The sequence below is a fragment of the Camelina sativa genome, chromosome 19, assembly GCF_000633955.1.
Source record: "Camelina sativa cultivar DH55 chromosome 19, Cs, whole genome shotgun sequence".
In the NCBI taxonomy this organism is placed as follows: Eukaryota; Viridiplantae; Streptophyta; class Magnoliopsida; order Brassicales; family Brassicaceae; genus Camelina; species Camelina sativa.
The window spans coordinates 9,255,918-9,281,761 of record NC_025703.1 but is presented as its reverse complement, the minus strand read 5'-3'; the positions used below and the strand labels follow the sequence as shown (position 1 = coordinate 9,281,761).

Sequence of the window (25,844 nt, the reverse complement as noted above, 5' to 3'; positions counted from 1 at the left end):
AATCGATGAACAAAAAGAATAAGTCAACGTGAAGTGACTTTAGTGCAGTAGCCAAAGGTAAGTCCTTAATGCACAAGGCACCATCACACCCAGGGATTGAGTCCCGCTCCCTACGAATATAGGGATTAGGCTAATGGGCCGGCTTGTTGTGCCCTAATGGTTGACAAAAAAAAAAAGAATAAGTCAACAATTAAAAAAATCGACTATAAATCCACTAGTCATAACATAAGTCAACTGTTTTAATATAAGTCGATGAAAAATATAATTTAGTCAACAGAAGTAAAAAAAAAAAACAATTGTTCATAAAGTCGACATTATAAATAAATCAACATTGATTAAAATTAGTCTAAAAACATTAATATATATATATATATATTATAAATTGTATAATCTTGAATTATTTATTTTTAAATAAATTTAGATCTAAATAATATCAACAAAAATATTTAAATTCTTTTTTTTATTATTCAAAATTTTAAGGTCAAAAATTTATTCATGTAATCATTATTTAAAATACAATAATACATTTTTGTTATAATTTATATTTATTAGTAATTTATTCTGAATTTAACAATTTTAAAAAGTAATGTATTTTTATATTTGAGTTATTTTAAACTTTAAATTTAGTTTTTATTGTTTTTATTATTTTATTTAATTGTTAAAACAATTTTTATTAAAAGGGTATATCTGTCCATTTTCATTTCAACAAAAATGTATTTATTGTATTATCTTTTGAAAAATACCCTATTTTCTATTTTAGTAAAAATTCTAATCTTTATATATAAAATGAAAATTTTGTAGAGGTTTAAATTTAACTAATATTTTAATAGATTAAAACTATATTCGAATTTTAGAATAACAAATAATTTTTTTCGAAAATGGTTATATATATACATATTTAACACAAAAATGGTTAATTGATTTTATATGTTAAAATTTAACAAATATCTAAATAAATTTATTATAAAGTCTATAGCTTAATATATTTCCTGTTATATAAAGTAACAAAATATTCAACAATCCACACAAAATTTTCAACTCAACATATTACCAATTTTTGCTTCAATTTTATGATTTTCTTTGAAAAAGCTTGAGAAATTCTTAGAAATACTCATTTTCAAAAATACTATTTTTTGTCATTTTCATTTTTTTCTTCTTTTACATAATTACAATGTGTTTTTAAATTGATTTTTAGAATTTGTTTTTAGGTTCAAGTTCTCTATTTTACATTTGGGATATAGTTTTTAAGGGTATATATAGTATTTGGAATGTAGCGTTTAGAATTTAATCATTTTTATATTAGAAATTGATAACAAAAGAGAGTAATTTTTCAAAATGGTATAGAAAAACTTATAATTTAAACTAATTTATATGTTTTTAATAAGAATGGATCATCAAAATCTTCTCCCATGATGATAACACATGATTTAACATGGATAGACTTTTTTTTATTCATTATTATTTTTTCAAAATATTTAGGATCATAGATCTTTAAAATTGTTAGTTATATACCGATTTTGTAAAACACAAACATTTAATTATCACCAATAAATTAATTTGATATATAAAATATATAAACCACGTGGAAAATAGCCATCAGCCGACACACGAGTTGAATTCCACAAGGACCAATTCCACTTATTGGTTTCACATGAGACACAACTAGCTATCTATGATGCCTCAAAGATGGAACATATTCATAAGTTAAATCTAAAGTCATATTCATTACAGTTAGATGTGCTTTTTTCTTATCTTTGACAAAATTTATTATCTCATTTTTTGCTGCTATATTTCTTCTAGATATGAATATGTTATAAAATTTGATTTTCAAAAATAATTGACAATAAACTGATCATGTACTAGACAAAACAAACAATTCATCAATTTCAAAAGTATGTTAGCAAGAGAACAAAAAATCCAACATAATCGACAAAAAATACATTATAATGCTGCACTAATATGGTACATCATGAATTAGTCTTAATCTTCAAGTAATTAACATATAGTTGATAAGCTAGTACTAGGGTTTAATCTCTAATTAGTTTCTAGTGTTCATGTGTGTTTTTAGATGTGCTAGGGTTTGTGGACATATGTGTTTTTAGATTTTGCATTCATGTTGTTTGATCAAATATCTTACAAAGTTTGATCCAAGTGTTTAATATTACGATTATTTGGTAAAACGATAAACATCTTTTTTTGAATTTGACATGTATATTTTGTATGTATAGATAAACAAATACAGAAGAAACAAATAATATGTATAATACACAAGGCTTCGTAATTAAATTTAGTTATTTTAAGTATTATATATAATTTGAGAATATAATTAAATGGATAGTCATATAAAAGAATTGAAGTTTAGTTCAAACAAAAACTTGTCTACTACATAGTAGCAATAATATTCAATAAAATAGAAAAATATAAGTCATCACAACTATCGGTAAATTAATATTTGATGTTTATTAGTATATAATCATAACTTTTGTGTAAAATTGATCTAGTCTCCATATTATTAGAGTTTTATTTTGAATACGGCGAAATAATTGTATATATATCTCTTTTTTTAATTTGTTTGGTGTGTACTATAATTTTATACTGTTTGTTTGTTGTATTTACATTATTATTTTGTGAGATATTTTAAGTAATAATTATAATATCTATCTTAACATTTTTGGAGTATATTTTTGTGCCATCTTTTTTTATCTTTGTATCCAAACAAGTCTCAATTAAATTCTCTACAATCCTTACAACCAAACACAATCATTTTCTTATTTGATAATATTAATTTCAAATTTCCTAAAATCTATCTACCTAATTTAAAGCAATATGTTAGATTATAATATAATTCTCCTTTCACTTTTATTTAATCTTATCTTTAATTATTTGAATTACTATTTAATACATAAAGTTAAAAAAACTAATAGATTTTTTTTCAGCATATGATGCGATTTGAATTTTTATAAACGGAAATATATTTTAAAAATCTATCTTAACATTTTTGAAGTATATTTTTGTGCAATAATCTTTTTTGAAATGATTTTCCAAAAAACCATGGTCTTAAACACTATTGATCACCATAAATTTGATTTTAATCATATTTCATTGTATTTTTGACCATGGTTTAAGACCATGCACAAAACTATGGTCTTAATTTTTTTTTGATTTTAATCATAGTTCACTGTATTTTTGAATGTACACATATTTATTGTTTTTTCAAAGTCAATTCATATAATTTTATTAACAAGTACTGTTAATTATTGTAAAAACACCAAAATAATATATATATATATATATATATATAAGTGCATTGATATTACAAAACAAATAAATTTACTATGGGGTAAATTTTGCAAATACAACATACTAGGTAATAACCCGCACATAGTGCGGATAAATCGATTCAAATAAGACTATTATGAGTAAAATTATTATTTGGGATGTAAGATTTGTTTGTGTAAAACAAAATATGTAACTAATTTTTTATTATTATTCAAATTAGCTTTTATTTTGTGTAAAATACGTTTCACCCGTGAAATATTTGAACGTGGCAAAGAACTTTAATTAACATGGTGGAGAAATTTGTATGGACTTTATCTTAATAAACATGAGTAATTATTAAATTTTAAAAAAGAAATTAATTTGTTGTTTACTATTTTTTTTAGAAGTATAATATATATTCAAATTAAATGGCTACTAATAATTTTAATTTATGTAATGAATTTTGATTTAAATCTATAATGGCATAGATGTAATTAGTATTAGTTAATGAGGGTTATTTGTTAAATGGTGCATTGAGCTCTCTGGCGACGACACATCATCATTTTTTCAAGAATGTTTCTCTCTTAATATATAGGGGATTATATATAATATTCTAATATTTATATTAACTAAATAAAACCTGATTATATTAGTATACTAACTTATTTAAATGTTTATGAAAACGAATAGATACGTGGTTTACCATGGGATAAATCCTAGTTGTAATTATTGATCAAGTACTGGTTTTTGTTTGTTGTATAAGCTGAACATAATGTGTAATAAAAAAAAAAAAAGGAATTTGGCTTGGTTAGGTTTGGTTTATTCAGGTACGAAATAATAATTTAAATTTATTCGTTCGGTTAACGCCAACCTATTTAATTTAGTCGCTCGATTCACCGCCGATCGCCGTAGAAAACGAAAGCCGCTTTGGTTGTAATGGAGATTACAGATGAATGGGGACGCAAAACCTGCATCTCCTCTCCCGTTGGTCCTTACTTCTCGAACCCATCAGATTCGGAGCTACTCTTCTCTTCTCCCTCACTCTCTCCTCCGATTCTCTCTACTGTCCCTCACCTAACTCCCGCGCGTTTTCTCTCCGTCTCGGGCGTCCCTCCGTCGGATTCTTCCGCAATCGTCAGCGCCTCTTTCAATATTCCCAGTCCGCACGATGATACCGCTAGGGTTCTCTCCTACAATCGCCTCCAGTTTCTACCTTTCCCAACTAAAAATTCAGTCTTGGTGTTTTTTCCCACAGGGACTAACCTTGATCGGATTGGGTTCTTGCTGCTTTCTGTTGGAGATTCCGGTGGGTTACAAGTCATGGGTTCGAACGGAGGTGACGTCTTTGTGGCAACAGAGCGTTTATTTTCTCGAATTTTGAAGATTTTGGTGCAACCGGTTAGTGTTTTTGTAGCGGATAAGTGTACTTCTTCTAACGAATTGGGATACGTTTTGGTTTATTCGTTGTATTCGATTCATTGGTTCAGTGTCAAGTATGATGAATCTCAAGGGAAGCCGGTTTTGAGAAACCTTGGTTGTAAGCAGTTTAAGAGGTGTATGATTGTGAGCGCTTCTTGGAGCCCTCATCTTACTGGAGAGTGTTTAGTCTTGTTAGAGAACGGTGAGGTCTTTTTGTTTGATTTGAATCAGAGTCATTGTAGGCTTAGAGGTTCCAAACTTAAAGTTTCTTGGGAAGGTCATGGGAGATCAGCTGCAGTCAATAGGAGGAATTGGTTAGGATGTGATTTTGGTTGGACTTTTGGGATTTATCTTGTTGCTCGGTCTGATGTAGTCTTTGCTATTACCAGAAGCTCTGAGGATTGCAGTGTGAGATGTTTATTGCAAGTTGAGAGTATGAACATGGCTGGAACTGAAGAGTTTGTTGGCTTTGCAAAGGCGGGTAGTGACAGTTTTCGGTTTATTCTTGCTTCTCAGAGCTATGTATTTCTCTGTGATCCGAGATCAGGAGTGCCTTTGCTGAAATGGCAGCATGATGTTGAGAGGCCTTGCTTTATCGATGCTTATAGATTGTCTGAACTCGGGCTTGGGACTGTTGAATCAACTACTTCTTGTGTTATCATTGGCTCGTTTTGGAATGCGCAATCTCAAATGTTCTGTTATGGACCTTCTCCATCTGTTGTGAAGGATCCTTGTTCCTTGTATGTATGGGAGCTTCCACACAATCTACTCTTACCTGCCGGAAAGTGTCTATGCGGAGATTGTGTCTTTAGGGAAGGGATGATGAAGGAGTCTCTTCTCGAGTGGATCGATTGGCAGAAAAAGAGTGTTCTTGTTCTCGGTTTTGGTGTTCTAAACAAGTACCTTCCACTTGAGTCATCAGATCAATCTTCCGGGTTTACTTTGATTCGGTTAACATCCTCGGGGAAGCTTGAAGCAGTTAAGTTCTGTGCTTCTGCTTTAAAAAGTTTAGAAGTAGCTCACAAAGATTCAGCCTGCAAACCTGACGAGGTGAACTTACTGTACCTCCCTGATGAAGATGAATACAAACTCCCGAGACGATTTAAATATCTCGACCTCAAGTATCTCTCTGCTCACACAAAAGGGAAGCTCGCCGGGTTTATCGATTCAAAGATGAAGACAAAATCATCAGGTTTGCAGAAGAATAAATCTTTTAGCTTAAACTGCCATGAGGAGTTATGTAAGAAGTTGAAGATTTGCGGATTTGGTAGAGATAGATCTTCCTCTAGCGTAACCGCAGTCTTTGAGAATATCAGTTCACCGACAAGCGTTTTCGACATTGCATTGAGAGAAACCTGGTCAAGCTTACCTATAGAGATTTTGTTGCTTGCATTCTCCAACTACTCTGAGTTTGAAGATGTTCTGGTAGACAAGAAGAAACCGTCTCTCGAGTTCTTAGCTGTTCCAGAATTCCCACAGCTACCGCCTTTCTTGGTAAGGAAACCTTCAAGACGGAGTAGTAAATGGTCAAAGAAGGAGCAACCCAGTGTTGAGCTCGTTGGTCCTGTTCTTCCACTTCCAGTTCTCACAACACTACATGAGTTCCGCAACGGATGTCTCAACTCAGAACAAGAGTTCTCGCCTGAAGCAGAATTCTCTAACCGATGCAATCAAATATCCAAAGTAACCCGCGAGCTCGCAAACTCAGGTCAAGAAGATGAGACGACCATATCACTTGGCGATGACCGAGACGATGACATGTGGCTCAACAGTGATTCACAGAAGGAAAAGAAGGCGTTCATTTCTTACCGTCCGATCACAAAGACAACTGATTCAGACAGACAACAGAAAGAACTCACTACGTTTGTCTCCAGAGTGCGTCGCTGTAAAGAAGCTGACATTGATGATGGAGGAACAACAGGGCTTGAACTGTTCGATAACTTGTCTCCAGTAGAGATTTGCTTCGAAAATCGGAAAGTGAATTTTGATACAAAAGCTTTGCTTACGTCCAAGACGCTTCTCTCTCAATGGCAACAACGATCATCTTCATATCAAGAGTTTCTTTCTCAGTACCATCTCCAAAAATGAGAGATATCTCCACGACTTTTTTTGTTTCTACTGTTGTTTCTTCTTCACCCACCAATTTTGTAAATTCCAATGTTCGGTTATATTCATTTTTGAGGATTATCATCAATTACTCTGTATCTAAATAGAAATTCTTCAAATTACGTGATTACCATTTGAAGAGTAACAAAATTTGCATGAATTGCAACATTATCTGGCTAGAAAAATAAGAGTCACATCAGATTTTAAAAAATGTATCAACATGGATTTTGTTGCATAAATCTCAATGTGTAAACAAAATCAAACAAAGAGTTCGTAAGAAGAAGAGTATGGTATCAAACTGCTCCTACTTACTTTGGGAAGGGAAAAAACACACACTGTCATTACTTCTTCTTCTCTTTTGTAAGTCGTAAGATGGATCCTAGCCCAAAAGGAGATGGACCACCGATCACCGGAGCAATCCAAAAACTTCCTCCCCTTCCGCCGCCATTCTTTCTGGCTTGTTTTTGTGGCCTGAACTGATACGAGCTGCAGCAGAGAGGTGGAGGAGAAGATGACGGATTTGTTCCTGGACGTGGGACTCCATGTCTCTGCGAGCTATGCTTGTTAATGTCCCTAAGCATTTCCCTCTTCGAATACGTTACTGATCCAGTGGAGTTGCTTCTCGTTAACCGAGGAAACGAACACATCAGACTCTTCTTTATATCGCAGTTAAGGCTTGAGCTTCTCTTGAAGCTCCAAAACGACTTTGATGATTTCTCCGCTTCCAAAACCGAATTTACACTGCTCCCTCGACCATTTACGCTTCCCCTAGTTTCTTTCACGCTGTATTTTCTCGAGTATTCAGGCAATGGTAAAGGCGGAAGAGGAAGAGAGGAGGAGGGTAAGGAACGAGCAGAGACGATAGGAGGGAGCTCGTATTTGTAGAGACGTTTTGGCGTGGCGGATGCAGGGGTTACGTGGAAAGGAAGGACTGGGAGGATCATACCATCCGCAAAGATCTCGTCGGCTGGTGAGGAATCTTCAGGATCAAAGTTTCTTGATATGTGGAACTCGAAGTCTGAGTTTGATGAATCTAAAAGAGTAGTGTCTCTTCGAACCGGGCCTGATGGTTGATGTTGTTCCATAGCAGGTCCTTTGTCGGATTGGCCAAGATCACCAGCAAACGAAATCCGCTGGTGGTTTGACTCCGTGCAGATCATGATGGTCCGTTTTCCTAAGGTTTTCAAAACAAATTAGTGAAACCAATTGAGAACCAGAGAACTGATGAGTAAATGATAACTAACCTTCTTGAGAAGTGATAAAAGTCAAGACACGTAACGTAGCAATTTAAAGTTGGATAAATCGTGTATGGGGGAGATGTAAAGGAAATAAGGTTTCCATGAGATTATGATGAAGGAAAGGTTTAGATGATCATGATGTTTGGAAACATTTGAAATAAACGCATTAGTCTATGAATTAGAGGTTGAAAACTTCAATTAAAATAATGGATGTGGTGTGCCACTACTGCAGGAAACAATGGCTGAGAAAAAGAACATAATATCTAATTAGATTTCAAGGATTCGAATAAATTACATTACCTCTACTTTAGGCGCCCAGCAAACAGTGTATTCTATCTTTCTTCTCTGTTTTCCACACAATTGATACTGCTCATCGACCATGGACCCTCCAACTCGCCTCACCGGCTGGTGACTGCTAACATTAGCCACATTGAAGTGTTTCAATGAGATTTCTTATCATGTTGATCGTGGCTTTCAACTGCGACCTGGTTTGGACACTCAAGAAGAAGAAAAAGCTTTCTGAAGATCCATTATCAGCATATATGATTATCCTTGCATTATCTTGTTTTTTTTATTATTCCTACAACAGTCAACAATGAAACATAGAATCAGTATGTAAGAACCTAACCGCAGATAGTAACAAGTGTCCCAGATCAGGTGTTCAATAAATGAAACACTCTTAGTAAGTTTGTAAAACTTGACTCACCAGAGAGAGAGAGAGAGCTGTTCATAAAACCCCTTGGAAATGGTGAAAAGTTGTGGTAAAGGGGAAGCTTGGTCTGACCCTGCAAAGTTGTCTAACAGCACGTACACTGTTTCTCATCAAGTTCTTGACACAAACAACAAGATCAGATTTTTTACGCATAATCTGAGCAAAGATACTAGGGGGATGCTAATAGTAAGGCAACAAGACAAACTAAGTCTGGGAACAAAGAAGTAAGAAAGCTGCATTATTGATAACAGAAACAGCCTGGAGATGATTCCATTGCCATGGAGAGATTACAATTAGCTTTGGTAACGGAAGAAAAAACCCCCTCGAAGTTGTCTCTTTTACAACAAGAGAAGAATATTAAAGGAAACCAAAGTAAATGGCTTCAATCACTAAAAAACCTGAGCACATTGCTACATATTTTTTCTTCCTTCCTTTTTACAATCGAAAATGACAAGACTAGAAAAAGAAAAAAAAACAAAGTTGATACATTTTCTTGGATAGAAAAGAAGCTGACCCGCCCAAATATGTTTTTTGTTTATCTATATCATGTTTCCACAGCCTCAGGAACATCGTATGAGTCTGCTGTTACTTCTTCTCCTAGCCACAATCCTGGTAAAAGATTCTGCAAAAACAAAAATTCAAATTCTAAGCAACAAAACAAAGAAAGCAAACCAATGGAACGGTAGGGTGAAGAACAAAGAAAGAAAGAAGAAGACATATACATACATTGATTTGCTTCTGAACCAATCTTGGTCTCTTCTTTGGTCTCCTGGGAGGTTTTTTACCAATTAAGGCAGAGAAGTCTTGTTCGATTTCTTCTCTCAACAAAGAAACAGAGAATTTGACTTTGTTGTGCAAATCTCCATCACCATGAATATGATCTTCGCTGCTACCTCCTCCTCTCTTCACGCCACCACCAATTTCATGTCTCCGTAGTAGAAGAGAAGAAGAAGAAGAAGACTCGATGATCCTCGTTGATTCGTCTCCAGGTTCGTTACACGCAGCTCTCCTAGTCCTCAAATTCCACGGCCGAGCTGCAACAGAAACAGCAACAACATCGCCGCTGCCGTTGGTGTTGTTCCTCTCATCTCCTCCAACATTTCCCAAAACGGAGGAGAGCTGCTTAGGTTTGTTGTTGCCGGCATCGTAGAGGAGATCGAGGGTGAGCTCTTCTCCACCAGCGTTGTTGGATCTAGTACGATGATGATCAGGAGGAGAAGAAGAAGAAGGGGAAGATCGGTGGTGGTGGTGGTGAGGAGGAAGCTTGACGCAGCGGAGGAATCTTTGCTGACCCCATCGGAGATAAGGTAAGGTGAAGTTATGGAGGCGTTTGGATCTTTCCGGTAGAGGTGGAAACTCCATTTGTGAAATTTATGAGAAATTGAGAAATTGGTTTTGGTTTCTTTCTCTCCGCCGTGGGAAGAAGAAGATGAAGAAGATGAAGATTCCTTTCTTTTTCTTCTCCTTTTCCTTTGAAACAAAAGTTCAAAGTTTTTTTTTTTTTTTTTTTTCCTTCGTTGTTTTTTTGTGTATTTCTCAGGAAATTATATTTCTTCTGTTCGAATTATTCGGGGAGAGAGAGAGAGAGAGAGTTAGGGGACGCGATTGTAACGTTGTACTTGTGTTTTTATTTTTTTCTTCCCGGACCCGTCTTCTTGTTACTAAATCATCCTTCACAACTTGATTAGTGATTACTATAAAATGCGGTTTCTATTCAAAAAATTAGTCGACCTCTTCTGCCCAATCAGATAAAATTGTATTGTAGCAAAATAAAATGTAAATTAATATCCTACAAATATTTGTATTTTAGTTGTTACATTTTACAATTGGTAGAATCACAAACTAAATGCAAATAGGATTAGCTTGATCATATAAACTGTTTCTTATTAATATTTAAACTTCTTTACTCAACAACAACTATTATAATTGAATATCTTATTTCCGATCAATAGTTTATTTGTTTTGTTCCAACGAATATTTTATTTACGATCGACTAATTCTGTCAGCTTTTCGAATTTTGTTTGATTTCTATTAGTAATGAAGAAAAAACAAACAAACTAAACCCATCTTATTCAAAGCAATGAACATACTACAGTAGTAAACTGTCATTTTCTTTTAACCAACTCTGATAGATTTTCCCTCGTAAACGTTTAAAAACTAGTAAATGTAAGAAGAAATAAAAGTTTTACATTAAAACTGTAACTATTTACACTCTTCAAAGAAAGAAAAAAAAGTGTCAGCTTACGGAAAAACAAATATCGGATATGTGAATGTGAATGTGAAAAAAATGGTATTGGGATGTTTTAGAAACAAACGAGTTCTAGCTTTGTTCAAAAAGCCAAAATGTATGGTAACCTAAATAAGACTCTTTTCAAAATCTTAATATCTCAGGAGACTATACAAATTTTAAAAAAATTCTATCAACGGGCATTTTGATTATCAAACCTTCTCCACATTGTTGTTGTGCGAAACAGAAAGTAATACCCGAATTTAAGAGAGAGAAAAAAAAAAAAAAAAAAAGAAGAAGAAAGTGAATCCTCTCACAGTGTTCTCAGGATGAGGTTGAGCAGTCTGGGGGAGTTGTTTCGGTCTTGATCACACGGGTATTGTAAGAACCGCAGCTGCCGCATTTATGGTACAACCAATGGAACCGTGTTGTTCCTTTGCGTTCACAGTCATTACATAGAATGTCCTGAAACATTGTGTGTATGTGTGTTATGAAATGAAATGACAAAGAGTAAAAGAGATTTTCAAGGAGCAGCAGTTTTAGTGTTTCTCACCTGACAGCGATTTTTGTATTCTTCTGGGAGTTCTTCTGCAGCTAACAGTGCATCAAGCATACCGAAATAAACCTGTGGAGTTTGCAAAAGAAATAAAAGAGAATATAAGTTCAGTGAACGATATTTGTTGTGATGTGATTTGCACATCACGCTTTTGAAGGGCGGGAATCATCTTACCGCCATATCTCCTAATGATTTTCCACAGATTGGACATGTGTAGTGGCTGCAAGTGTAAGCCTGAAAAAACAACGGAGTAACAGTAAGTGTCCTGATTTAAGGCGATAAATCAAAAACAAACGAGTTTAGTAACAGAAAGAGAGATTTCCAAACCTGGAAGCAAGCTGAGTGCATGTAGTGACCACATGGTAAGGCTCTAACTGCTTCACTCGATGTGAAAAGAAATTCGCAGCAGATGGGGCAATTTGTCTCGAGGCTCTTCTCGAGGCACTTGTGGTTTACTAATTTCATCCCTAGGCAACAGTTACATGTCATGCAATGGAAGAAATCAATTCCCAGTCCCTCCCCGACCCGGCAAAGGTTGCAGAATGGACAGTGGTAAACAGCCCTGAAGGCAGATAATAGTTTCCCAAGGTTAGAAAAGCTTCTCAAGTTTGGTTTCTGCCAATGGTAAATTGATTGGTTTATGAATTGTTGGGTTTTGCTTACCTTTCATCATCGAAAAGTTTGCAAATACTGCAGTAATGCTTTGCCATTGGGAATCCTTCACATGAAGGCGTTGTGCAGATGGGGCCAACAGGTTGCACCTTGAGGCACCGCATGCAGAGCATTTCCGTCACCAATTTTCTGTAAAGTGTTCCAGATATAAAATCATATCACTGAGAAAAGAGAAAAAGGAAAGGAGTATTAATCTAAGCAAGGGAGATTGGCATTAGATCTTACCTATCCATGGAATGGTCGCTTACTTTGTCATGGCAAAACCTACAAGTAAACAACTGATCACAACAGGCAGCTCGAAGCTTGCAGTTACGCTTGTAATGCTCGCATCCATATATCTGCTTCTCAGGATCTCGAAAGGACGGGGAACATCCAAGTTCAACATCCCCATTTAATGCAGTCTCTGTTTCCTTAGGTAATTTTTGCTGAGCCGCAATCCATCGACTGATAAAAGCACCAACAGAAAATTTCAAATAAATGTTACTCTAAAACAAACAGTATCCAGGTATGAGGGACATGTGAATGAGATTATAGGTTCACTAAGATTGTTCAATCAAGGAAGCACACACATATACATACACAGGGGTAAACAAACTGAGAAGATCATTTCGGATTAGGAAACTGGGAAAGACGCACCCCTTATACTCTTCCACATTGCGGAAAAACATTTCAAATAATACAGGGAAATGTATTACGATTGGGGGTTCTAATTTTGATTCAGGTATGCATGAAAAAGGAATGAAGGATCCACGCATGGAAATAGAGAAAGAAATCTGACCTGGTCCTCCAGTTTTGGACAAGATAATCTTTTCTCCTCGGATCAAGTGTTGAATCCTGATAAACTTTCCTGATTTCAGCCTCTAGTTCGTTCTGATTCATGCGGAAAATATCTTTCCACCCCGGCTTAAAGAGTTCACCAGTTTGGTCCAAGATTTCTTGATGATCATTATCTATATGGAAAACAAACTTGACATAAGCAAAACAAACTTGGCACAGAGAAACTATAGCAGTCAGATTAAGTATGAATTATGTAGTCAAAAGCAGAAACACTAAAGTTCATTAAAATTTCTAGATATTAAGTTGGTGAAATAAAGTTAAGCGACTGATTTTACCTTTCTGTGGGCTAGGTTTGGATGTTTCTGTTGAGGATGAGTCGGGTGATCCTTTCCAGCACTCATTGAGCCATTCATCGAACATTGTGTTCTTGGTTGCCTGCTTCCAGGTATCCATCATTCTGTTTTGCTCATCTTCAGAAAGGGCAGACGTCACCCATGGTAACATAGACTGAAGAACTTCAGCACCCGTCGTTCCGATTATACGACCCACAATTTTGTCTTGCTCTTGAATGGAGAAGTGTTTGTCAAATAGAGGCCATAGCTCCAGTTCCTCCAAGAAAATGTGCTGATCCAATGTGATTTTAATGGATTTACACATCCCTTGTAGCTTTGTAGCCAGCTCATTGTACTTCTTCTTGAAGTCACCGTTATTAATATCAGTCTGGACAGTGTCAGTTTGAGCTATGTCCGCCATCATAGAATCACTCTGTAACTTCTCATGAAGAATTGAAAGTTCAGTAAGGACACTATAAATATCTCCAAACAACTTCTCCTCCTGTTTATGGTCGAGCGTGTAAGAGTGACTGACATTATGAAGTGTCTCCTTTGATTCCAGTGCTGGAAATAGGATATCATCTTCAGCATTACTGTGTGCCTTATAGAAACCCCAGAGTAGGTGAAACCGACCAATGAATTGACGAATAAATGTTTCATCGCAATCAATGAGCTTTCCAGATTCAACATCAAGAAACTCCAGATCTTTGCTAATGGCCTTATGAAACTTGAATATTGTAGCAACTGGCCGCTCGGAATGTCCAGTACCAAAGCTGTTGCTATCCATTTCCCAAATAAAGAGGCTGGAATTAAGAGCGGGCGCAGCAGAATTTAGCGAAGAAGATCTCATAGCTTTCGCTGCTGGAAGAGAACCAAGTTCCAGACAGTTATTGTTGACTCCAAGATCTGGAACACAGCATGACCTACCATTTTCAGATGGCTTGCACCCATTTGCAACTTCTGACGAGTGAGTGGTGGCCTTTTTTTCACAAGACAACACAGCAGTTCGCTTAGCAGGCCTTTCATCCTGATGCTGGCAACACGATTGTATACTCTTACTCGCGCATGGCGCAGACGTACAACCATTACATGACTGAAGGTTGACTTCTTTAATGTTGCTTAGTGTTTTAGCAGGGCATAAACCATTCCCGTTTGGAGACAAGCATTCCCCGGCTTTGCGTCCTTTGCATGCCCAACCAGAGAAAAGAGTAACGAGAGCAACATCCGATTTAGGTGCTGAAACCACAAGGAAACCATGTAATTTTGCAAAACTGTGAGTAACTAATAATTTGAAAAAAGGTTAAAATTCTTTTTTTTTTTAAATGTATGGTAGATTGTACCTCCAGCATGCAAGTTCCTCAGAAAATTCTTAGCTTCCTCTTCTGTTAATGATGCCGTCAACCATGGCAAAACTCGTTCAATTAGTCTCAATGGCATTATACACAGACTTTGATAGAGAAGTTCTTGTTGTCTTTTAAAGCTGAAGTTCTTTCGTGCAAGGGGTAGCACCTGCAAGCATTATAAGTTAGCCAACATCCTTAATTGGCATCTTGGATCCTCATAGCATATGGTATTGGTATCAACTGATCTTATGCCAAACTTTCATAGTTCACCTGTTTACCAAATCAAATGTCATAGCACGCAAAGCAATAGTTCACCTGAATTTCCTCATTGTGGAAATGCCTTTGAATAGTTTCCATTATTTGATCAGCATGTGAGCACAGCTTGGTGTAAAATTCAGCAGCCGAAGTAGAACAGGCTCCAGCACTCTTTATATTTTCAATTAAGCATCGAAATTCATTAAACTGATTTTCTTCTTCATCGTGCTCCTCGGAAAATGAAAACTCTCCATCTACTGCTGGAAATATGATCTTGTCCTCTGCAAGACTGCAACGACAAACAAACACATCATCTCAGAAATAGACCCATGACATTCCAATCTCTGTCAAAACATCAAAAAATTGTATGTTGATAACACTCTAACGCAGAAACGTGCTGAAGCATGAGAAGAGCAAAAATGAACAACATCCATATAACTTGAAAGTAAACACCCATCATCAGCTAGCAAACATTTTTAAGCGGCCAACTACATCAACTTTTGAAAGAAATCTAGTTATTTATCTCAATCAATCGCAGTATAGAATAGTCTCACAAAAGATAGCCAATACACAATAGCAAAATACTGTAGAAATTATTCTGTTTTCATTGTAAATAATAGGATGCAAGAAATACCTATGGAAGATGCACACTTCAGCAATATATTGTAAGCGTTCATCAAACGCAGATAAATCCGAAAAATCTCCAGACAGCTGAATCTTCCTAGCCTCATCGGCTATTTCTTTCATCTCCTTGTTGATTGACTTGTGCCAAAGCTTTATCTCATCAATTGGGTGCATCTGAGCATCGAAAGAATCAAACTTAGTAAGCTCTGGGTACTTTCTCTTCCCGACCTTGGACCCCTCACATGCGCACTGTGCTCTGCTTGCTTTGCAAGGAAGCATGCTGCTAGAAGAATCTAGACAGCACTGGAACATAGAATCTTCTATGCGACACGAAGCCACAGTATCACTTTTCCCTCCCAACCATGTGAAAATAACCTTCAAGAAGGAAAATATCAATTAACAAGCCAAAGTGTTTTCACTTAGAATGTTGGATCTTAATTCAAAACTTACCTGCTGAAGGAGCTTCTCGCCGGGAACTATCTTCCTTAAGCATGTTTGCATCTCCTTGCTTTCCTCTATTGAAATGGACGAAGAAATCCATGGAAGGAACACGGCAAGCATATTCACAGGAATACTGCAGAGAAACCGCCAGACTATGTAAGCTTGCTCCTCATACTTGAATTTCTCAATAAGTAAGGGGAAGACCTGTCAGTGAGCCAAGAATACTTAATAAAGACCAATGCATAATGCTATAGTGTTGGATCTGTGTTAATAGAAATCAACAGAGAGAACCTGCATCTGTGAAGAAGTGAAGGAAAACAATACCTGTTTCTGTTCTTTAGCCAAGTGCTGGCTAACAGAAGTCTGAAGTGCTCCAGTACAACGAGCCAACTCCCTGCGGTAACTTTCATCGGTTTCCGTGGCAGAATTCAACAGCTCAAAGAGATGATCGAAAAGAGTGCTTTCCCCCTTGTGTTCAAGAGAATACGTCTGCGCTACATTCTTCACACGTATGTCAAGTGCTGAAAATATCACCTACATCCACAACACATTTGCAATTGTCAACAACTTTTCCTACCTCCATCAATACACATATACTGAAATAGATTCCCTATCTCCAAAAAAAACTAACAGAGACTTACAAGATCAGATTTAGACAAATTTGCAGCTATACGAAGTATTACAATGGTTTGGAAGCATCAACCAATATAAAACTTAGCATTGCATCTTATACAAATTATATGTGGCAACCAAGAATTCCCCCAATTGGTAAAACGTCAAAATGTCTTAAGAGTTCAAATTCCAAGTAGAGACGGTTCCAAATTCTGAATTTAGCAGTGTACAAGATATGATGAGAATAAGCTAGGTAACGGGCATTACCTCGTCTTCGGCATTGCAGTGATGCTTATAGATCGATCTGAGGGACCGGTACCGTTCACGAAGCAGCCGGAGATCGACATGGTGACCAGTAGCAAACTCAAGCGCCAATCTATGAAGAGCTTCAAGCTCACTACATACTGCTTTATGAAAGAACAGGAAAATCAGGATCGGCGAAATCTCTTGGGCGTCTTCGGAGAAGGAATTCGCCACAGGGGACGGACGAGAAGAAGAAACAGAGCTCGTGAGGACCGTGGTTGTAGAAGACGCAACTCCTCCGCCACCTCTCGCCGCCTCAAAATCTGGCAACGGCGTCGCCATTTTCCCTCCCCCACAAAAAAGAGAGATTTATACTCCTCCGTCTTCGTTCGTTCGTTCAACACTTCTGCTCCTTCCTTGTCTACGAAACCCCCTTCAATTTTCAAATCTGAGCTCGTTTCACCATAGAAATGATCTGCCTGTTTTTTTGTTGTGTGGTGGTGTTGTTCAACGGAGACGATGAGGAGAGGAAAAGAAGAAAGAAAAGGTCTCTCGAGAGCCTTGTCTGATATATCGATTTCGATTTTGCTTTTGCTTTCTTTTTTTTTCTTTTTTCTTTTTTTTTTTTCGTTTTTTATTAATGGTTATCTGGAAAAATTATACTAATATTTTTTTTGAAAAAAAAACTGTTGTAAAAATTTATTTCTATGAATGAATGAATGAAATAAAGGTGCTTGGGGATTGGGTGGGTGTGTTTGCTATATAATCTATACTCGCTCTCTCTACTATACGAAGGCTTTGTAGCACGTGGACATTCACATCGCCACGTCGGATGCTGATGCAACCAACCCAGGATGGCACGTGACCGATTACATCTCGACACGTGCGAGCGTCCATATGTGTCCGCGAGACAAGGACGCTGGTTCTCGCTCGGAGTAAAAAGAGGCTTTACGACCAGGGGCAGAAACGTCGTTTTGGTGTGCTTACGTGGACTTCATTACGCTTTTTTGTAATCAAATAAAAATATTGCTTAAATGTTTATGGGGTTTAATATGTTTTCTTTTGAGTTTGAGGTTGGCTTATTGAGCGAGCACTTTCGAAAGCAAAGATGAGTTTGGTTTGGAAGTTCTTTTATAAATTATATAATTAAAGGACAGATTCGTGTGTTTATTCGAAACTTGGCTTTAAAATAATCAGGAATGACAGGGAGGAGAGATGATGATGCCATTACCCATTCGTGGTCTAAAGGAGCCATATAGCTATGTTTAACTATTGATTTAACTAGATAATTTGCTTCACGGTTTTTGCTTTAACTGAATGCGATTATTGAGGTTGTTGTTAGACTTGTTTAATTGTGTTGCATGTGCTCTAAGGTTTACTAGATTGAGTTATTAAATTTTGTGCCATTACTCGGTACACTTATATATATACATATATTGCAACTAGTAGCTAGTAAAAGAAAATTAAATTTATAGATATGTTCATGATCATAATCCTTAGAGATGTAAACGATAATGTTTAATATATGTTTAAAGAATACGATTAATCAAGTAGAAAATGGTGGTTAATTTTGGTGAAATCAGAAAACAAAGAGGGAGTGGTGGTGGTGAAAGGTAAATAGAAGACACAAGATGGGACGTGTGGGAAGTGTGGCGACAATTGGGTAGCAACAAGTTTTACTCGCGCTCTCTTCTCCACAACACATTCCTTCAACCAAATCACAACACATTTATTCGTGGACCATTTTATAATAAGTTTTTCATTATTCTTTTCCCCGATTACACAACAACCTTATTATTTTATTAACTAGACCAAATTAAATTATTCACCATTCTTGACTTCAAGAATGAAGAAACCGAGACTGGTCAACTTTATGTAAGCAATTCAACATTGCTCCACGTTGTTTTCTACGGCAACCTTTACCCAATAGTAGTAACCCATAAGAAAAATAAACAATAGACCCATTGATAACACCTAGCTATATAATACTCTATTCGTTTTATAATATAGGATGTTTTAGAGAAAATTTTTTGTTTCATAATATAAGATGTTTTCAAGTTTCTATGCTACTTTTAAATTAATTTAACATTTTTTATTATGCAGTCTTGTTTATGATTGGTTAATTTTTTTAGTGTGGTTTTCTCTTAATATGTGTGCTTTCACCCAAAACATCTTATATTTTGAAACGGAAGGAGTATGAAAATAGACTACTAACAATGTATAAATAATTTAAAATATTAATATAGCGATATATAATTATGATATTAAAGTGTTAAAACGTAATTTTATTGTTTCGCATTAATATTGTTTTAATGATTGATTATGATGAAGATTGTAATACCCCATTATACTCCTATAATACAAAGTTACTATAAATAGTCTTTCAATTAAAAAAAATGCTATCCATAATAATACAAAAATCATTTGTTGTATATATTTTTTTTGATCCTGTTGTTACCTATAGGCTATAGTCGATCATAGATGGTGGGATTTTTCTTTTGATGTTTGTCCAATTAAAACGCAACGATAGAGGCATCTACACCTACGAACCACTAATTATGATCGTAGGGCTAAACTATTTTACTTATTTTTCTGGAACTAGCTAGGCTAAATGATTAGAAGGTATATCATTTAAAAGAGTAAATACGAATTAAATTTATATAGTTTGATTGACTATTTTAATGATATATAGCTGGTTTTTGTTCCGAATTATGTGGAATTTCAAGTAATCGTGCAAGTGTATAATGCAATGGGTTGGCTTTTATGATCCATCACTCATCATTCTCTTTTCATTTATCCTTTTTCCACCTTTTTTCCTTTCTTTTTCGTTAAAGGATAATGTCTATTTTTTTTTGTCTCGTCCTCTGAAATACATTCTCAAGACTTATCGCTGGGTTATAATTAGCATCATATTTAAGTTTATTCGTTTAGTTTTATTGTTTTACGGGGAGTTGTAATAACTAAGATCAGATATGTCTAGTGTTTTTCCTAGAGCTTAGTGCTTCGGATTGGTTACAGCCTTACAGGTCGACATAAAACATACTATTTTACAGTATAAAATAAAACATTACAACGTAAAATATGTTTTATGTAACAACTAAATAAAAAAGGAAAAAAATCTGAGTTATAAAGAAATTAGTTTTGCTTTATTGTGTATTTACTTAATTTGTTTTTCTTTAATTGTCATTTACCTAATTTATTTCACAAATATTATTGTTTGACCACATTCAGTCAATTTTAAAAGCTTACTACATCACAAATTAGACATGTCACATGCATGTATGTGTTTTCAAAGAAAAATGTCATGCGATTTGATTTTTGGTAATAAGCTATTCTATGATTAATTTATATCGTGGTTTATAAATTACGGTTTATGTGCATATGTGATGTGATTGGTACATCTTTAACATCAATCCCGACCAACACCTTCATCATTCATGAGTGTCGTGTTCTTAGTCGGATAAATACAAAGTCGTGTCCTCTGAAATATCTCTTTGTTTGTTTCTTCCACTTTAAAATAAACACACAATATCCCACACACACAACATACTGGTTAAATAGTTTTCAATACTCAGATTGCACTAACAAAGATAAGACATTTCATCTCATGTGGAGATCAGTGCGTCACGCATTACCAGTAATGCACAACCCACATAAAATATAAAATTCACTGCTCAATGCTCATGTAACTTATCTAAAATACCTTTTTTACAATAATAATAATAAAAAATAAATTAGATTGATACAGATTGAGTTGTCCAGAATATATTTGAGATATATACTCCCTTTGCTTAAATTTGGCAGATCTTACTTTAATCAAAACACTTATAAAGTCAAAGTGGAAGCTATTGAAAGCGAGCATTGCAAAAACTAATGGAACTTAATAACATTTCAAAAAAAATTACTAAACCCCACGATTAAAACAACAAAGTAAAATGATACACAGTATTTTGTAGTTTGTACCATTAATGTGAGAGTGCATATATTCTGCCATTATAAAATGTTTATTAAAATCAAATCTGAAGCTTACAAACAATAACTAATTGGCGTGTCCTGATTTTTTAATACTTTCATGAAAATTTAGACTTCACAGTTCAAGACTTTACATTACTGCTAATTTTATACTTTTTGCCATGCAACTAATTAAATTAGAAAATATTTATTTATTATTATTTATATGATCAACAAATGCATGGTAATAGTTGACCATCTGACCAACTTCATAAGACTACCAACGTCCATGTCTAGTTCCAATGTACCAATGTGTCCGTCTTGTATATAAAAAAGAACACAAACGTTGAAAAAAAACCCGCAGATTCCATGTTTTCAGCGTATTGGAATAACTATGTTGCGAAACTAGTAATACGTAAACTATATATTAGAAACGTTCCATGCCGTATTTTCAAACTGGAATCTCTATGTGTTTATTAGTAATTTAGTACTATAGTATGAAGTATGTCAACTGTTTATATTTAGTATGTCCGTACTTATAAAAATATTAGATGCGTAAACAGTTAGCTCTCTTTTGATTAGGAAATAAAGATTTTTATCTTTAACCCGCACTTCAACTTCGACTTCGACTTCAACTTTATTTTTATATCCTTGTGAAAACGACAAAACCTAAATAGGTCCACGAAAGCGAGAGCGTCCATCAATTCTTTACGTTAATTCATGAATAATTGTGATTACTTTTCCTTTATTTAGCTAAACATAAGTTATCTTAATTTTCAGAAAAGACACTATTGTTTACGAGAAAGATTAAAAATGTGGCATGACTTTTGGGTCTATGTTTAAGAATATACTTAATGTAAAACGTTTTTTTTTTGTTAAAAAATTAGAAAGGGCGGTAGTTAGGAAATATTCGGAGGTTTTGGATATGTATAGGTCCAGCATGGTGTGTTAATTAGGTCGAACTATACGTATATTTTAAGTTTTGGATATATGAACTCTTAACAATAGAAAACAAAGTTGATGTTTAAGTTTATACTGCCAAATGTCAAATATGTAATATTATATAGCTGCATACAGAATATTGATATAGTCATACTTAGAATCGTGTCTTCTTTATGCTTGATGAGGTATTGGATTTTCTTTACCCAAAAAAAAAATGAGGTATTGGTTTTTTCTCCTGATGAGGTATATATTGGTTTAGGACCTGACGTACGTTCAAATTTATTTTAGAATTGTTTCAATTTTGTAAATATATCTGCTAGCTATATTCTATTTCCTTTCCAAGTTCAAGCCTACTATAATAACTTATTTATTTTTAACAAGTATGAATTGTATTTATGTGGATCGCTTAAAATTTGATCTAACATCAAACAAAGAAAACCCTTTTAACAAATAACAAAAAAAAAATATATGCTTGTTTTTTTTTCTTTCAAATACGAGTATATACATTTATGAACACTAGGCATACTTGAGTTAATTACTAATGGAAGTTTTTGTATAAAGAAAGATTTAGTAGACAACAGTTTGTAAAAAAATATTTGATACCATTTAATATATATAATTTATTATTACCAATATATAATCTGCCTAACAAACATAAACTTGTTTGAAAATGTTTATTGGACTTATTATTCTTTGTTCTTATGTTAATCTAAAATTTATATATTTAGATCAATTTGAACTGAAAAGATTTACCGCTAGAGATCTAATCAATTCATCAGATTTATTTGGTCAAAGAGTTGTTCCATATTTGAATGGTTTATCATGATATGAATGTATCATTCTCGTATACACACACGTTCAACCATTTGGTGGTAAGATTCTTAACAAAGGTTTAGATGTATTCCTCAAGACATTAATTTCTAATAATATTTAGATGTATTCCTCAAGACATTAATTTCTANGGAGGTTTTGGATATGTATAGGTCCAGCATGGTGTGTTAATTAGGTCGAACTATACGTATATTTTAAGTTTTGGATATATGAACTCTTAACAATAGAAAACAAAGTTGATGTTTAAGTTTATACTGCCAAATGTCAAATATGTAATATTATATAGCTGCATACAGAATATTGATATAGTCATACTTAGAATCGTGTCTTCTTTATGCTTGATGAGGTATTGGATTTTCTTTACCCAAAAAAAAAATGAGGTATTGGTTTTTTCTCCTGATGAGGTATATATTGGTTTAGGACCTGACGTACGTTCAAATTTATTTTAGAATTGTTTCAATTTTGTAAATATATCTGCTAGCTATATTCTATTTCCTTTCCAAGTTCAAGCCTACTATAATAACTTATTTATTTTTAACAAGTATGAATTGTATTTATGTGGATCGCTTAAAATTTGATCTAACATCAAACAAAGAAAACCCTTTTAACAAATAACAAAAAAAAAATATATGCTTGTTTTTTTTTCTTTCAAATACGAGTATATACATTTATGAACACTAGGCATACTTGAGTTAATTACTAATGGAAGTTTTTGTATAAAGAAAGATTTAGTAGACAACAGTTTGTAAAAAAATATTTGATACCATTTAATATATATAATTTATTATTACCAATATATAATCTGCCTAACAAACATAAACTTGTTTGAAAATGTTTATTGGACTTATTATTCTTTGTTCTTATGTTAATCTAAAATTTATATATTTAGATCAATTTGAACTGAAAAGATTTACCGCTAGAGATCTAATCAATTCATCAGATTTATTTGGTCAAAGAGTTGTTCCATATTTGAATGGTTTATCATGATATGAATGTATCATTCTCGTATACACACACGTTCAACCATTTGGTGGTAAGATTCTTAACAAAGGTTTAGATGTATTCCTCAAGACATTAATTTCTAATAATATTTAGATGTATTCCTCAAGACATTAATTTCTAATAATATTTAGATGTTCCTAATTTTGTGATATTTTCTAAGAGTAAATTATAGAGATCTCCTATACCATTTTTTATCATCCGAGTTTAAGCATACTTATTACTTATTTTTATTTAAACAAGCTTAAATTATATATATTATTGTATAATTTAAGATTGAAATTTTAATCACCAAACAAAGACCACTTTGTTTTCTAAACAAAATGAAAATGAAGCTTGATTTTTTAGAGATACAAGTATACAACTATACTAAAAAATGTACTGACTTTGTTGAGTACTTGGCCAAAGTATTTGAATTTGAATTTTGAAGATGATTTATGTAAAAGAGGAAGTAAAAGCTCAATTTGATAAAACAGAAATTGAAAAAACACAACTAAATGTTTCATGCTTGTAGTACTCTTTTCAAATGTTAAATATATAGTATTAGAGTGTTTTTAGATGGTTTTTATGCAAAACCAAAAGCTTATTGTGTATTCACATGAAGATTGTTATGGAAGACTCAGTTTACATGGAGTTGAGAGTATTTGAGTGTATATAGCTGGTTTAGATCTGGTTTGCTTAATGTATTTGGTTTAGTTTGCTTTGTATTAAGCTTAATCATGTACAACGTTTACAATAGAATGAAGAAAATATATTTTTCAACTCTCTCGTTCCTGTTATGGGATAGTTGAGATATAGTATAGGAGTGTCTAGTTACTTTGATTATACCATAATAAGATTACCTTTGATTATTGTAAGTGTTTTTTTTTGCTACCCATAATCTTTGTAAATTGATGAATGCCTCTATCTAATCCCTTAAATGAAATTTGATGGATTTTTCCTAATCACGCTCAAGTTTTCTTTTACGCTCATATATATGTTTTTAATTATTATAATTTGTTTACAATATCCGTAATCCATTTAAGTTCCATATATTAGATGTCAAATATTGAATATCTTTGTAATATTATATTTTCCCATATAGAAAAATAGTCTGTAACTTAAAATCATGCCATAGTTGTTTTTCTTTAGTCTTTACAACCAATCAAAGTCATATACACACGTATATAATCTTTGTGTTGTTAAAAGAATAGATATTTTTATATAGAAATTCCTACATATATATTGACTGAATGTAATTTGGTTAGCTCTCTTTGACGTCTCTCAACAAAAATCCACGCATGTTTGGATTTTCTTTTGTCGAGTTTTGTAAGTCCTCATGAAATAATCTTTTCGAGGCGGTTTAAGACTTCTTTTAAGAATGGAAGGCTCCTTAAAGATCTAAATTCCATTTGCCACACAAACACAACACATGATTTCTTGCAAATTAAAAGACTTATGAAGCTTGTAAGTTATCAGATTTCAGGCCCGTCAACTTGTTTAATTTGGCTTACAAGCTTATTAAAAAAAATTATGACGAACCAGTTGGAACCTCTTCTCTAGTAATGCATTTTGTCAAACCAAATGCTACTTTCATCAAATAAGAGAGCTTGGATGAAAATGTGTTGTTTCAAAGATTAATCACCTCTGATCTTCGTTAATGCTTAAAAAAAAAAAAAAAAAAAATTAATGAATATCATTTATTATTCTTATCTGGCCTAACAAATCATAATGTTCATTGGACTTATTATTCTTAAGGCCCATTTATTTTCCAGAAAAGCCCAAACAATATTTCACGTCCTCTGTTCCGTTCGACTCTCATCAGAATCCGAGACTGAGCAAATCACGATCACCGGCATGAAAAACCCCACGACTCTGTAGATCAAATAACTCTTAGTTGTCATACCTCCCCCCGGATTCGTTCTCATTTCCTATCAAATGGCGTCTTCAAATTCGCTCATGGACAGCTTGTTCCAGCGAAGCCTCGGGGATCTCATCAAAGGTATACGTCTCCAGCTACACGGAGATTCCTCTTTCATATCTAAATCCCTAGACGAAATCCGCCGCGAGATCAAATCGACGGATCTCTCCACGAAATCCATTGCGTTACAGAAACTATCTTACCTCGCCGCACTCCACGGCGTCGATATGTCTTGGGCAGCGTTCCACGCCGTAGAGGTCGTGTCGTCGTCTCGCTTCGCGGATAAGAGGATCGGTTACCACGCCATTGCTCAGTCGTTTAACGATCAGACGCCGGTTCTGCTTCTGATCACGAACCAGCTCCGGAAGGATTTGAATAGTTCGAACGAGTACGAGGTGAGTCTAGC

At 34.3% G+C, this 25,844-nt stretch overlaps 4 protein-coding genes across 5 annotated transcripts; 1 reads left to right on the top strand and 3 right to left on the bottom strand.

Annotated features, from left to right (window-relative positions):
• Positions 4,178–6,913, top strand: LOC104765691. The gene has a single exon (XM_010489446.2). The coding sequence runs from the start codon at positions 4,195–4,197 to the stop codon at positions 6,763–6,765; it is 2,571 nt and encodes an 856-aa protein (XP_010487748.1). The 5' UTR covers positions 4,178–4,194; the 3' UTR covers positions 6,766–6,913.
• On the bottom strand, positions 6,951–8,864 carry LOC104765690. 2 transcript variants are annotated; one of them, XM_010489445.2, is made up of 3 exons: positions 8,728–8,864; positions 8,028–8,601; positions 6,951–7,957 (listed from the first exon to the last, which is right to left on the bottom strand). In XM_010489445.2, the coding sequence occupies exon 3, from the start codon at positions 7,941–7,943 to the stop codon at positions 7,125–7,127; it is 819 nt and encodes a 272-aa protein (XP_010487747.1). In that variant the 5' UTR covers positions 7,944–7,957; positions 8,028–8,601; positions 8,728–8,864; the 3' UTR covers positions 6,951–7,124. The 2 variants fall into 2 exon arrangements, with proteins under 2 accessions (XP_010487747.1, XP_010487746.1); XM_010489444.2 differs by having other exon boundaries at positions 6,952–7,957; positions 8,322–8,601.
• LOC104765689 lies at positions 8,975–10,205 on the bottom strand. The gene is made up of 2 exons (XM_010489443.2): positions 9,460–10,205; positions 8,975–9,355 (listed from the first exon to the last, which is right to left on the bottom strand). The coding sequence occupies exons 1-2, from the start codon at positions 10,093–10,095 to the stop codon at positions 9,278–9,280; spliced, it is 714 nt and encodes a 237-aa protein (XP_010487745.1). The 5' UTR covers positions 10,096–10,205; the 3' UTR covers positions 8,975–9,277.
• LOC104765688 lies at positions 10,906–17,420 on the bottom strand. Its single transcript, XM_010489442.1, has 14 exons — positions 16,840–17,420; positions 16,285–16,494; positions 15,970–16,164; positions 15,530–15,894; positions 14,956–15,184; positions 14,638–14,806; positions 13,301–14,533; positions 12,967–13,138; positions 12,414–12,632; positions 12,180–12,317; positions 11,844–12,078; positions 11,691–11,750; positions 11,514–11,585; positions 10,906–11,425 (listed from the first exon to the last, which is right to left on the bottom strand). The coding sequence occupies exons 1-14, from the start codon at positions 17,155–17,157 to the stop codon at positions 11,285–11,287; spliced, it is 3,756 nt and encodes a 1,251-aa protein (XP_010487744.1). The 5' UTR covers positions 17,158–17,420; the 3' UTR covers positions 10,906–11,284.

Coding starts and splice junctions, on each gene's coding strand:
- LOC104765691 (XM_010489446.2), top strand. CDS start 4,195: ATGGAGATTACAGATGAATGGGGACGCAAAACCTGCATCTCCTCTCCC.
- LOC104765690 (XM_010489445.2), bottom strand. CDS start 7,943: ATGATCTGCACGGAGTCAAACCACCAGCGGATTTCGTTTGCTGGTGAT.
- LOC104765689 (XM_010489443.2), bottom strand. CDS start 10,095: ATGGAGTTTCCACCTCTACCGGAAAGATCCAAACGCCTCCATAACTTC. Junction 9,356..9,459: donor TGGTTCAGAAGCAAATCAAT/GTATGTATATGT, acceptor TTGTTTTTGCAG/AATCTTTTACCAGGATTGTG.
- LOC104765688 (XM_010489442.1), bottom strand. CDS start 17,157: ATGGCGACGCCGTTGCCAGATTTTGAGGCGGCGAGAGGTGGCGGAGGA. Junction 15,895..15,969: donor GCGAGAAGCTCCTTCAGCAG/GTAAGTTTTGAA, acceptor TCCTTCTTGAAG/GTTATTTTCACATGGTTGGG. Junction 15,185..15,529: donor GAAGTGTGCATCTTCCATAG/GTATTTCTTGCA, acceptor TTGTCGTTGCAG/TCTTGCAGAGGACAAGATCA.